The sequence below is a fragment of the Azolla caroliniana genome, unplaced genomic scaffold (assembly GCF_043228905.1).
Source record: "Azolla caroliniana isolate FFs.n. ecotype wild unplaced genomic scaffold, voAzoCaro1.0.p SCAF_7, whole genome shotgun sequence".
NCBI lineage: Eukaryota > Viridiplantae > Streptophyta > Polypodiopsida > Salviniales > Salviniaceae > Azolla > Azolla caroliniana.
Window position 1 is genome coordinate 12,011,316 of NW_028230442.1, and position 13,525 is coordinate 12,024,840.

Here is a 13,525-nt window from a genome sequence, read left to right on the forward strand (position 1 = left end):
TTTTATGGTGTCAAAAAATTATATCTATATTTATTTGACCCCTAGTTTTTTTCTTAACTTTGTTTCTATTTTAAGCAGAGTATAGGTATCGCATGATTAGACGTATTTCAAAAGGTCTTTATAAAATAGAGAATTGTGGTGAGGATGCTTGCACTAATTATTCTTACGTTTCCACACATTCTCTTCGGTATGCCGTATAGAAAACAAATACTTTTTTCATTATGTGGATCGTTAAGATGTAATGTTCCATGGATTTTACATCTCAATGGATTTGTTGATGAAAAGCTTATAAACCTACATAATTTAACACAATCAAATAGTTGTTTCTTTTTCACAAATGTTTACATCATTTATCAACTTCATCTTATTGCTTTGTTTCATGTTAGTGCTTGTCGATTTCATGGATTCTTGCAAATAAAAAAAGAAATCCTTAACATAACTCACAATTTAGCAATCATCATCAAAGTTGTTATTAACAAGGATTTGATTCCTTTTTGCTTTTATATTTTCGAAGTTGTGATCTTTTAATTTAGTTTTATGTTATCATTAACCACCAAACTTGTATGCTACCTATTTGGTATAACCGTATATGTAAAGATAATGAATGTAACATATTTTCCCACATTCATGTGATTTCAACATTTTGAAAATTATTGTGGTGCTAGTACTTAATCAATATTGATAAACAACATAATGTAGCATAACACTATAATATTGATGCAATCATTAAATTGACCCAACTTGGTTGAGAATATTGCTAGATGTATCAAAGGTGTACCAATGGTTCAATATTGTATTTCTCATCGCGTAAAAAAGGATCCTTGAGGTTTGTAATGTAATATATTCATGTTGAATGAACTCCTTGAACACGCACTTAATGTATCGAAACATCCTCATACGAGTCCATAGTCCAATGTTTAAGCCGACCAATGATGAAGAGGTCAAAAGCATTTCTTGCATGAGATAGAAAATGGCAATCTAGGTTTATTTCCCTCATATTTTGGAAGACAAATTTTTAAAACACTAACAAACTTGAAGGCATGTTAACTTAAGGTTCCAATAATGTAATCACTCTTTTGCTAGCTTATGAGATGATTCATCTACTTTGAAATGAGTTAGCATCAAACATAGCTTTTGATAACCAAAATATGGAATATAATGAACAATGGTGGAGCTTATCAAATGTCTAACAATGGGATTTTTCTTAATTTGTTGATTAATATTAAATAGATATAATAATGTGAGATTATACTATGGATTTAATTCTAGTTTATTGATCAAACTCCATGAAGTTTTATTATCTTTGATTTTTTAAAGCTGCCGAGTGAAAAACTTATTATATGTGCCTTAAATATAATATCCTTGTCCAACACCTCTTTAGCCATCCTTTTCAAACCGTTTTTGCCAATATGATTGCCATCACATAAGATTTAAATTATTCATTCATGATCAAGTACTTGTACAATAGAACCATGAAGGAACCATTTATGTTTTTAGATTGAGAAGATGCAAACTGACACTTGTCCTAAAAATGTTGTTTTACAAATTCAACTTCCACAATTCAAAGGTTGAGATGATGCACACTGAAACTTTTCTCCTAAAAATGTTGTTTTACAATTTCAATTTCCACACGTCAATGGTTGAGATGATGCAAACTGAAACTTTTCTCCTAATAAGGTTGTTTTACAAATTCAACTTCCACAATTCAATGGTTGAAAACAATAGCTAGACCAGGCATAGACATTAATCACGATTTGAAGCATAGTGGCAATTATATCATTCGTTTCCTGGGAAAAAAGGGGAAGCTATAAATGAAGTTTAAATGCATGTAACATCCTAAACCCTACTCAACCAGAACTAGCAGACAGATATCTTAGATAAATAACATAAATAGACCCCAATGAAAATCCTTTTATTTTCTCACCACGAACAGAAGAGAATGGTGGGTGTGATGCTCCTCGGTGTTGAGCACCCAAAGAAGCTAGATTGCAATTTGCTCTTTGCCCATCAATGATAGGTGTGGCATCTGCACAGGCTCTTCTGCGGCTTCAGGATCACGAAATGTGACCTGGAGAGAGATATAGATTCACACTTTTCATTATGAATCATATTGCCTCTCTAGTTGTTCCTCTAGATTTACTCAGTATATGAAATAAAACCGAATCCAAATTTTCAATGCTCAGATATATGACAAGAAGCTCTAGACATTTTTCCATGTGAAAAAGAGTCGTTTTTCCTCATGTTTCCAATATTTTGAGCTGCCACAGGCAAAGGTGGTAATCCAGGTGTGGTTTTGTTTTTATTTGGCGGGAGGGGGCACACATTGACATGAGTTCACTTTTCCTCTTGCTTCCCCATAGCATTCGATAATATAAGCCTCTTTTCTATGTAGGTAAGAGTGCACTTTCCCTTATGTTACCATATAAATATCAACGTTATGAGCTTTATTCCAATGTGAAGAAGAGCCCACTTTCTCACATGATTCAATGTCTTTAATAGAACTGTACATCATTAGCTTGTGTCCACTTTCCCCAATGTTTCCTTGCTATAATCAATGTTAAGTTTCTTCCCAAGTTCCAACGACACATGATGTTAGACCAAAATCTGTGATGTGGAGAAAACATATCAGGAAAATGCCTACAATTCCATGGAAAAAACTTTTGACATTTTCCCCTTATGATTCGAGCCAACGTTTTTCCCAAGTAACCAGAGATATTTTCTGCCAATGATTCTGGCTTCATTATGGCTAATCAAGACCTGAGGTAATATATATATATATATATATATATACCAAGCAGCAAGAACCCACCCTTCTTGCATTGAATTGAAGAGCAGCACGTCTTTCTGAGATCTCCTTGCCAACATCGAATTTTAACTTATTTTAATGTTATCTGAGTTGCAAGGTTTCCTCTGGCAATGACTGTGGCTTTGGCAGCGTAATGTTAGAACCTCCATTCAAAGTGGCAGCAGAAACTGCTGGTTTCCTTGCAGCTCGACCCCATTTGATAGCTGAGACCAGAGAATCTCCTTGGGATCCCAGTCCTCTTCGACCAACTAGTTTAACTCCAAGATTTTCACATAAGAAGACTAACCGCATCTTATCCCCTCCCCTAACCTCCATCAATTCTAAAGCTTGTTGTCGAGATATCATTGTGTAAAGGTGGAGCTGCTGCTGCTGATACATCTGAATTTGTTGAAATAAAAGCGTTTGTGGTAAAGGAGGCTGATCATTCATCCCGCTCTCATTGACCTTCTTCCTTGCACCCATACCAATCATCACCCGTAATAGCACATGTGACTTAAGCTCACTAGTTCGAGGGTCAAAAAGTACAGCAAAGCATCCGAATTCGAGATCAGCTTCTCTGAACAAGTCTGCCAAAAGCGTAGCATAAGCCTGTGTGTCCTTCAGGATTGCTCGTTCAACTTTTGCAGGAACCAACCTGTTGGCAGCATGCGCGGTTATGTTACCAGCCTCCCTTAAACCACTCAGCAATGCACCATGCATAGTTGCTGGGTACCTACGGTTTGTGGCCTCTCCAGCAAAAAATAGCCTCCCATCACCAACACTCTCTGCTAAAAGATCATAGTCATCCCCTGATGCACCAACAGCAACGTGAGAATATGATCCAAAACTAAGAGGATCCCCTCCCCATCTCGTACATACAGTCTGGATAGGATCAGGAACACTAATTCCTTGAGGTTCATAAATGCCTGCCATTATAATAGAACTTAATTAAGTAACTAGGTGGTATCAATAAGGAATGCTCAAAAAAATTACAGTGACCACTTTGCCAACCTCTTAAAATCGTCAATACTCGTTGAATTGCCTCTGCTGGATGCATTAGTTCAAAATTGATCGCTGCCTCCCCTGCAACAAGTGCGAGCAAAAGCGGCCCTCCTGATACAGCTGCATAGCTATAGAACAGAAAAAACTCACCCCTTCTCTCTGAGCTTTCAGCAAGGTGCCCAAAGGTATCAAGTTCAGAACCCCAGAAAACTCTAGGAAAAAGCATGGCCACCTTGTTTAGCAATCCAAAACCAAGCCTTCGGATCGCATCAAGTTTTCTCTGTGGCAGCTCTGGCTCAAATTTAATCATCTTCTGCTTCAAAACCCCTAAGGGCACCGTGCATAGAGCCATATCTCCTTCAAAAACTTGATTGGTTGTTATTACCTGTACACCACTACTGCCATAGCGAATTGTATGTACCTGTTTCCCGTAGAAGATAGGTATTCCTTCTGCAAGTGCTGAAACCAATCGCACATTACCTCCAGGAAGAAAACAATGATCACCCCCCATCTCGTATGGATCATCCTGGTCCCAAAATGCAAGTGAAAGCTCTGAAAGTAGCCCTGCATTTGCATACTCAAGATTTGCAAGGTGCCAATCAAACAACTGCCTTTCATCAAGAACTTCTGCAACCCCTGCGTCTTCACGCAAAGTCTCCAGAGTTTGTCCTAATGATATCCCTTCTGCAATCGGTCCCATCTGCTCTCTCAATTGGCTAGCTCTATCCAAAAGTTTGTTGAACTGGGACTCAACTTTAGCATCCACATCCACTGCCAAAGGTGACCCATCGGGTTGATAAAGGGGACATTTCTCACTTATCTTGTGCAAGGGGATGGAAAGTTGCCTAGCAAGGACACCCAAAGGGTTTCCATGCAATCCAGTTATAACACTACCTCCAAGATCTGCAGCAGCCACCTGGCCCCCTCCTTCCATTTTCCTGGTGTAAACCCGCCCTCCAGGCCTATTCCTTCCCTCTACAACAGCGACTCGGTGCCCAAATGCCAATAATTGTCTTGCAGCCGCAAGTCCTGCTAATCCCGCCCCAATGATAACGATTGTGGACTTTGTTCCCTCTTCTGGTATGACTGCTTTCACTGCTGGTGACACTCCGAAATTGATATAGCCATATGAAAAGAGAAATTTATATGCTGCAGTTACTAGTAACTTATGTTGGCTTCGAATACTTTCCATAACTTGGGCTTGATCCAACCATGTGTTAACACTCTCTCGCCATCGAGCTAAGATATGGTTTCTTACTTCTATATAATTATCTTGTTCCACATCTCCGATAGTCTGCACAACTCCTGCTTCAATCTCTTCTTCTGTTAACGAATCTTTGGGAAAGCCAATGGATGCAGCGATCATCGCTTCTTTTTCTTTGTTTTTATCAAGGTCCACTGATTTCTTCTTCTTACCTTTAGCTGGAGAAATCTCTGCACCTAGCTGAGATTGGATCATGACATCCATGAGATTCTCATCATAGCTCAAGGCCCTTGCCTGTTGCCGAAGGGCTCTCACATTCTTTTTACCGCCTCCTCTGAGCCTCTCCTGTGTTCGTTTTCTTCTCTTCTTTGCGAAGCCATCAGGAACATACTCAGATACAAGAGTCCTCTTCTTTGCAAAACCCTCTATACTTTTCTTCTTTACAAAGCCCTCAGGGCCATCCTCAGATTCAATACGTTTCATCTTTGCAAGGCCATCCTCAGATTCTACACATTCTCTTTTCGATGGACCATCTCCAAATTCTACTCTTTCTTTCTTTGAAAGGTCATTCTCGGATTCTAAACTTCTCTTCTCTGCAAATCCATCCACAGATTCCACACTTTCCTTCGTACCAAATTCATCCTCAGTTTCCAAGCGTTCCTCCTTATTCTCAACTCTATACTCGGATTCCACGTTTTTATTCTTTTCAAATACATCATCATCGGTGGTAATGTTTTCTTTCATTTCAAATACATCCTCAAATTCGGGTTTCTTATTTGGAAGTCCATCCACGCAGTCTACAGAGTTCTGCATTGCGATATGAGGAGCTTTTCCCACGGAAACACTACACGAATCTGATGCTCCTGTTTCAGTTATGATAACGGTACTCACAGGATTATGCGAGTTGAGAGTATGCTCTGAGACACCACCACCACCACCACCACCACCCTTGTCACTCATGATTCTTTCATCTGCGCCGTCGATGCTTTCACCGTCTGCCATACTTTATTCTTACTCTGCCTTTTTTCCTCCCAAGTGGCTGCGCTGCGAGCAGTGTTCAGAAAATAAATAAAAACGATGGGATGGATGGGCAAGATCGAGAGAAAAACGATATAGATAGGCAAAAGGCAAGGCAAGGCAAGGCAAGGCAAGGCAGTGCAGAAGCAGAAGAAGAAGAAGAAGAAGAAGAAGGCAGGAAGGCAGGCAGGCCGGCCAACGAAAGTTTTGTTTGATCTGTATAACTTATAAGTTATTAAGTTATTAAGTTTTAAGTAGAGTTATAAGAAGGGAGGGGTAAATTGGCATCATCATGACATGAGTGAAGTAAGTAAGCGCATTGCATTTCTACTACCCTCGTCCCCTCCCCTCCCCTCCCCTCCCCTCCCCTCTTGAAATTGTCAAAATGTTCTCTAAAGCCCAAAAGCCAATCAATAATAACTTTGGTGTGTACGATGCAAGAACAAATGTTCATTTGTGTTCATCCTCAGAAGGAAGAGATGATGGGACCAATGTAAACGAATATCTGATTTTCACGTACAACTTATGAGAGTTAGGGACCCCATAAATGTAACAACATTCACAACTGAATGCATCATGTGTGTGTGTGTGTGTGTGTGTGTGTGTGTGTATAGGGAGGGGTAGATCAAGGTTGAGAGTGCAAGGCAAGCAAACTTGAAAGTGAGTTAACGATAGACCTTTAAAAATAGAGTTAACGATTTCTCACCTTACTAAATTATTTGGGGTAAGATATATGCATGCATACACATGTATATTATTAGTTAGAATCAAAGATCATTAAAAAGAGAGAGTATACCTCATTAAATAAACCCTAAACGCATATCTTGTTTGTTGCATATGTTTTGGATCATTTACATCTTCCACATCATCGATGCACTAGGTGACAATGGACATCCTTGCTTAACAAGCAAGGTGTTTCAATGTTCTCAACCATAGGTGTCCCTCCTTCATGCATACATATAAGTATGCATATTCTTGCATCTCTTCATTCATAAATTAACCTTTGATATCATATTTCTTAGCCTTAAGTTGTCTCTTCTATACATACTAATGTCACTTGGAGCTCAAACAATATTTATTTTTCCTTTTCTTGCACTTGAAATTATTGTCTTTTATTTCTCCTCATTATTTCTAGGCTTGGGCCATAGATTCCTCCAAACACAAGTCAGGCCGCACCATCCTCCTTCTATATATTGCTAAACATTGGGTATGTCCACATATTCCATCTTTAACTCCTCACACATAGCATTGAAGACAGATTTTGTAATGTAATGCATGATTTGACACATCCATTCATAGAGGTGGTGTTGAGCGGACAAGCTCAACCGGATCCGAATCGGTGTCCGGAACCAGGAGCCGAATCGGATTGTAATCGGTAGGCCGTTCGTTAGAGGCCTATGAATCTAGCCTTAAGTCAAGTGAACTTCTCTGACATGCACGATTGGGTGAGGAGTGTCGCCTCCGGTTTCAACAACTCCTGGTTGCTCCGGCTTTTCCAAAAATGAGAACCACTCTTCATGGCTCGTCATGTGGTTTGATGCTCCGGAGTCAACGTACCACACTTCCTCCGATTCAGAAATGGTCCTCTTCATCGAGTTCGCCTTGTGCTTCATCACAAAGGTTGGCACTTTTCCGGTCGTACCAATTTTGGATCCTTCTCATCCTTTTGCGTACTGTGAGATTTGCTAGTTTCCTTTTCCGATTTTACTGGATCTGGATTTATCTGAATTGGAGGGCATCTTCCAACACACACACTCTCTCTCTCTGTGACCCTTCCGACCACAATACCAACATTCCATTGCGGTCTTCTCTTGCCGGTTTTCAGCGCCGCCTTGACTCCCCCTGCTTGTGGAGGGCCCAGAACTGCTGTCGGCACTATCTTCGTGCCTCCGGTTTTGCTCTTGTGTTGCCGGTATTGCGTGCCGAACCACCTCATCCTTCACGCCCACGGGGCCGATCTACCTACGAGTACAACATTTGGTTGCCCGATTGAGTGGTGCTCTACCCACTCATGTGGTTTTCTTCGACCATCAGCATCGATTGTAGGTCGAAGAAGGACGATGGTTTCTCCCGTGTGCAAATCGTCATTCGTATTGGCCCGTACCGTTGTGCTAGACCACCGAGGTAGATCTGGACCATCTTGTCCTCGTCCACCATCTCGTTGATGGAACCGAGCGCGTCGCAAATCTCCTTTATCTTGGTGGTGTAGTCAATGACCAACATGTTCCATTGCCGGATGCTGTTGAGCTCTTGATGGAGCTACAACTTCCGAGCCATGGTGCTTGCGGCGAAAATCTTCCGGAGATTTTCCCAGGCCTCCTTCGGTGATTTTGCATCCAGGACGCGAGGTAGAACAACACCCTATTCACCCCTTACTCCCATACCGGGAAGTCCTTGTGTGCTGAATTTGGCGATGCTTCATTCGCTCCTTCCACGTAGTTCTAGTATCCATGCCATAACAGGTACTGGTGCATTTTATATTACCAACATGCATAGTTGCTCCGGTCGAGCTTTTCTGTTGGAAGCGAGCTCACCATGCTTCTATCCATACCTTCTCTTTTCGGTCTATTCTTTTACCGGTGGTTAAGGTTTGTCTTCAGGAAAAAAACACTTATCGGCAGCAAAGGTTCTCAACCCTCGCGCTTTGATACCATGTCAAAGTTAATACGCGAAAGCTTTGACAAACCGGTTTATCCGGATAGCAACAAAAATAGAGAATGAAGGTTTAATGGAAGTTTAAGAACAAAGAATACACAGGAGAGACAGAGAGAGCAGAAAGCATAAACTCAATTCAAAATAATAACACTCTTGTAAAAACGAAGGTGCGGAAGCTTTAGACAACCGGCTTACCCGAATAGCAATAGAGAGAGAGAGAGAGAGAGAGAGAGAGAGAGAGAGAGAGAGAGAGAGAGATTAACACATAGAAGGTACGCAGGAGAGATAGAGAAAGAACAGAACAACTTAAATCTATTATCAAAAACTCTGTAAAATACTCTATACATACAACATGCTCAACAACACTATTTATACAAGTCCTAAGAGGACTGACAAAAGTACGGTGTACTTCAATGCTCACATGAGCTTCTAACACTAACTACGAGACATTAACTACCTAGTAGTCTAGGCTGCTACTAGGCTTTCGGTTACTGCTGGATCCAGCTAACCGGCTCCCCAGCTCACCGGCTCACCGATCCGGCTCATCCTTCCGGATGCTGATCCGGCTCAGGCTTATTCAGCAGATCCGGATCCGATTGAGCTTGCCACTCAACACTCCCCCTCAAGCTCAACTTGAGGTCGGATCGTAGTGTCAGTCTCCATGGCAGCCGGTCCTTCCACTCGGCTCCTTCTGGCATCACTTCGCCTCGCTCGCACTCCACGTCCGGTCCGGTCCCATTTGTCGCGACCCTTCTGATTCTGCGCACATCGACCTCCTCGGTCGGCTTGTTTGCTCAACAGGCCCAATTCAGCTCCCTCGCTGTTGTGACTTCGATGCTTGCCGATTCGCCGATTCCTTTGTGTTGGCGTCGACTTTCGCTGCCTTCTCGTCCTCTTGGCCTTGAATTGATCCGGTTCTTCCGAATCCGTCTGTTGAACTAAATCGAATATCTCCGATTCGTTCCAGCTCTTGTCCGAATCGGTTGCTCCCGATTCGTCTTCCGGTTCCAGGCCCTTCACCACATCGGACCATGTCCGGGTCTTGGCCTTCTCCTTCTGGTTGGCTCTGTCCTTCTTGACTCTGCCACCGTTGCCGCTTGTTCGGACTTGTTCAGATGTGTCAACTTCCTTTGTCGACTCGGCTCCTTTCTTCTTCTTGTTTCTCCCTTTGTCGGTTCTTCCCTCACCAACGCAATCGACAATTTCTTTGCCTTTGCCCGTTCCGGTGTCTTTGCCCGTTCTCCCCCTCAAGTGTGGCACATTGAGATGCTGAACACCAAGCATTTCGGTGAAGTGCTGCAACTTATCCAATGCGAGTGGTTTGGTGAAGATGTCGGCAACTTGCCGATCCGTATGAACATACTGAAGTTCGACTTCGCCGGTTAGGACACGCTCACGCACGAAGTGGTAGTGCACTTTGATGTGCTTTGTGCGAGCATGGAATACGAGGTTCTTGGCGAGCTGCATGCTGCTGATGTTGTCGCAGTAGATCAGGATCGGGGTCGGCACCTCGATCCGCAGGTCTTGTAGTAGTCGCCAAAGCCAAATGGCTTCATAGGTGGCAATGGTAGCGCCCTTGTATTAAGCCTCAGTGCTAGAAAGGGCCATTATTGGCTGCTTTTTGTTACTCCATGCAACAGCCACGCTACCAAGGGAAAACATATAGGTGGAATGGATTGGCGATTTGATGCATCGCCGACTCAATTGGCATCGGTGTAGCCGACTAGCCCTTCGGTTATACCATGCCGGTATAACAGTCCCCGGTCCTTCGTGGTGCTCCACGGTCGGCTTCTGCATATATTGGCTGGTCACGCCGACCGGATAATTGATGTCGGGTCGGGTGATTGTCAAAGATATAAGGCTTCTGACGATTGGTCGGAACCGCTTCTCATCGCAGGCTGGTCCGGAGTTGGGACAGAGCTTCTGGTTCCGGTTCAGGGGTGTGGAGATCGGTCGGCATTCCGTCATGCCGAACTTGTACAACATATTCAACACATAGTGTCTTTGTGAGAGCAATATGCATCGGGGGTTCGGATCACCTCAATCCCAAGGAAATAGTGAAGGTCCCTCAGGTCCTTCATCTCAAATGCATCCGACAAATGGGACTTGACTCGGCTGATTTCATTGAGTCTAGGTCCGGTGATGACTAGATCATCAACATACAGTAAGATGCAAATCGGACTGTTGAGACCTTGCCGGCTGAACAACGAAGAGTCGAACTTGGAGGCCACAAACCCCATCATACGCAACCGGTGCGTGATACTCGCAATCCATGCTCGGGGGGCTTGCTTTAGGCCATAAAGTGACTTCTTCAGCCAACATATCGCCGACTTGTTCATCTCTGACTGGAAACCGAGGGATTGGATCATAAAGACCTTTTCTTCAAGATCACCTTGAATAAATGCATTCTTCACGTCCATCTCGTGAAGATGCCACCCCCTTGCCATTGCAACCGCCAGCACCACACGAACCGTCGTCATCTTCGCTACCGAAGTGCAGGTCTCGTCGTAATCGATTCCGTGGGTTTGCGCGTATCCCTTCGCCACTAACCGGGCCTTGTACTAGTTAATTGAACCGTCGGCATTGTACTTTACCTTGTACACCCACTTACATCCGATCGGTTTACAGTGTCGGGGAGGGTCTAGGTCCCATGTGTCGTTGGCATCAAGTGCTCGCATTTCTTCCTCCATAGCGGCACGCCAATTTGCGTCCTTTGCCTCTTCTACGTAGCTCTCCAGCTCACGCACTTCTGCCACCTTGGTCATGTACGCATAGTGATGCGCCATGTACTCATTGTACCCGTACCGCTTCACAGGGTTCTTCTGGCGAGAAGACCGGCATAATCTATCGTTACCCAGTTTGAGGCCCTTCTTGGCCGGTTCGGACTTTGTTCTTGAAGATCCACCGTCATCCTTTCCGAAGTCGGATTTGCTCCAATCCGACTCAACGTTGCCGGTTTCGTATTCTGACATCTTTTTCTTTCCCTTCTCTTTACGCGTGAACCGTCTCCTCGGTTCCTTGCGCGGGGAGAGCACGACAGAGTCTCCACTACTCACCGGTTCCTCATCCGACTAGTCATCCTGACTCAGCCGCTCGTTCGGCCCGTTCAACCGAAACGATTCCGGACTCACATCTAGAGTCTCGAACCCTTCGTCTTCTAACTGGACCGGTTCAGGCTCACTAGTCTCATCCTTCGGTATCGAGTCGGGGTTGGAAGTCAGAGTCGGTAAGGCATACCATGATGCCGTCTCATCAAACTGAACATCCCGGCTTACTCGGACCTGCTTCGTCCGGGGGTTATAACACTTATACCCCTTTTGCTCATGCGAGTAACCAATTAGGATGCATTTCTCCGACTTTGCATCCAACTTCCTCCGCTTCTCATCTGGCACATGCACATATGCAATGCTACCGAATATCCGAAGGTGTCTCAAATTCGGTTTGCGCCTGAAATATAGCTCATGCGCGGACACCTTGTCACCGATCCGGTTTTGGATATAGACGACCGTCCAGACCTCCTCAACCCAGTAGACTTTGGGCATGCTCTTCTCCTCCAGCATCGCCCTTGCCACGTCGATAATCGATCGGTTCTTCCTCACGGCCACACCGTTTTGCTCCGGTGTGTATTTGCAGCTGAACTCTCTCCGAATTCCTTTTGGCTGCAGATTAGTGTTGAATTGACCGGAAAAATATTCTTTTCCGCCATCCAACCGCAGACACTTGATCTTCCTCTCCATTTCCTGTTCAACCAGGCTTTGCAGGTTCCGGAAACACTTGAAGACTTCGCTCTTCTGCTCAATGAGGTAGATCCATGTGTGCCCGTTGTAGTCGTCGATGAAGGAGACGAAATACCGACTCCCGCCAAGACTAACATTCTGCGTAGCTCTTCGGCTCACACACTTCCACCACCTTGGTCATGTACGCATAGTGATGCGTCATGTATTCATTGTACCCGTACCACTTCACGGGGTTCTTTTGGTGGGAAGACCGGCATAACATATCATTACCCGGTTTGAGGCCCTTCTTGTCCGGTTCGGACTTCATTCTCAAAGATCCATCGTCATCCTTTCCGAAGTCGGATTCGCTCCGATTTGACTCAACATTGTTGGTTTCGTATTCCGACATCTTCTTCTTCCCCTTCTCTTTACCCGTGAACCATCTCCTCGGTTCCTTGCGCGGGGAGAGCATGACAAAGTCTCCACTACTCGCCGGTTCCTCATCCGATTGGTCATCCCGACTTAGCCGCTCATTCGGCCCGCTCAACCGAAACGATTCCGGACTCACATCTAGAGTCTCGAACCCTTCGTCTTCTAACTAGACCGTTTCAGGCTCACTAGCCTCATCCTCCGGTATCGGGTCGGGGTCGGAAGTCGGAGCCGGTAACGCATACCATGATGCTGTCTCATCAAACTCAACATCCCAGCTTACTCGGACCTGCTTCATCCGGGGGTTATAACACTTATACCCCTTTTGCTCATGCAAGTAACCGATCAGGATGCATTTCTCCGACTTTGCATCCAACTTCCTCCGCTTCTCATCTGGCACATGCACATATGCAATGCTACCGAATATCCGAAGGTGTCTCAAATTCGGTTTGCGCCCGAAATATAGCTCATGCGCGGACACCTTGTCACCGATCCGGTTTTGGATATAGACGACCGTCCGGACCTCCTCAGCCCAGTAGAATTTGGGAATGCTCTTCTCCTCCAGCATCGCCCTTGCCGCGTCGATAATTGACCGGTTCTTCCTAACGGCCACACCGTTTTGCTCCAGTGTGTATCTGCAGCTGAACTCTCTCTGAATTCCTTTTTGCTGCAGATAAGTGTTGAATTGGCCGGAAAAATATTCTTTTCCGCCATCCA

General features: G+C 44.2%; 1 protein-coding gene across 1 annotated transcript; it reads right to left on the reverse strand.

Moving 5' to 3' along the window:
* Positions 1 to 2,448: 2,448 nt before the first annotated feature.
* LOC147861978 (protein FLOWERING LOCUS D-like) lies at positions 2,449 to 5,817 on the reverse strand. Its single transcript, XM_087322349.1, has 3 exons — positions 3,797 to 5,817; positions 2,810 to 3,711; positions 2,449 to 2,604 (listed from the first exon to the last, which is right to left on the reverse strand). Exons 1-2 carry the CDS (start codon positions 5,802 to 5,804, stop codon positions 2,888 to 2,890), a joined length of 2,832 nt encoding a protein of 943 aa, XP_087178475.1. The 5' UTR covers positions 5,805 to 5,817; the 3' UTR covers positions 2,449 to 2,604; positions 2,810 to 2,887.
* Between the last annotated feature and the right edge of the window lie 7,708 nt (positions 5,818 to 13,525).

Bases quoted from the DNA above. Each gene is read 5' to 3' on its own strand.
- LOC147861978 (XM_087322349.1), bottom strand. From the start codon at position 5,804: ATGCAGAACTCTGTAGACTGCGTGGATGGACTTCCAAATAAGAAACCC. The intron at 3,712-3,796 runs GTTGGCAAAGTG...TTATAATGGCAG, and splicing joins AGTATTGACGATTTTAAGAG to GCATTTATGAACCTCAAGGA.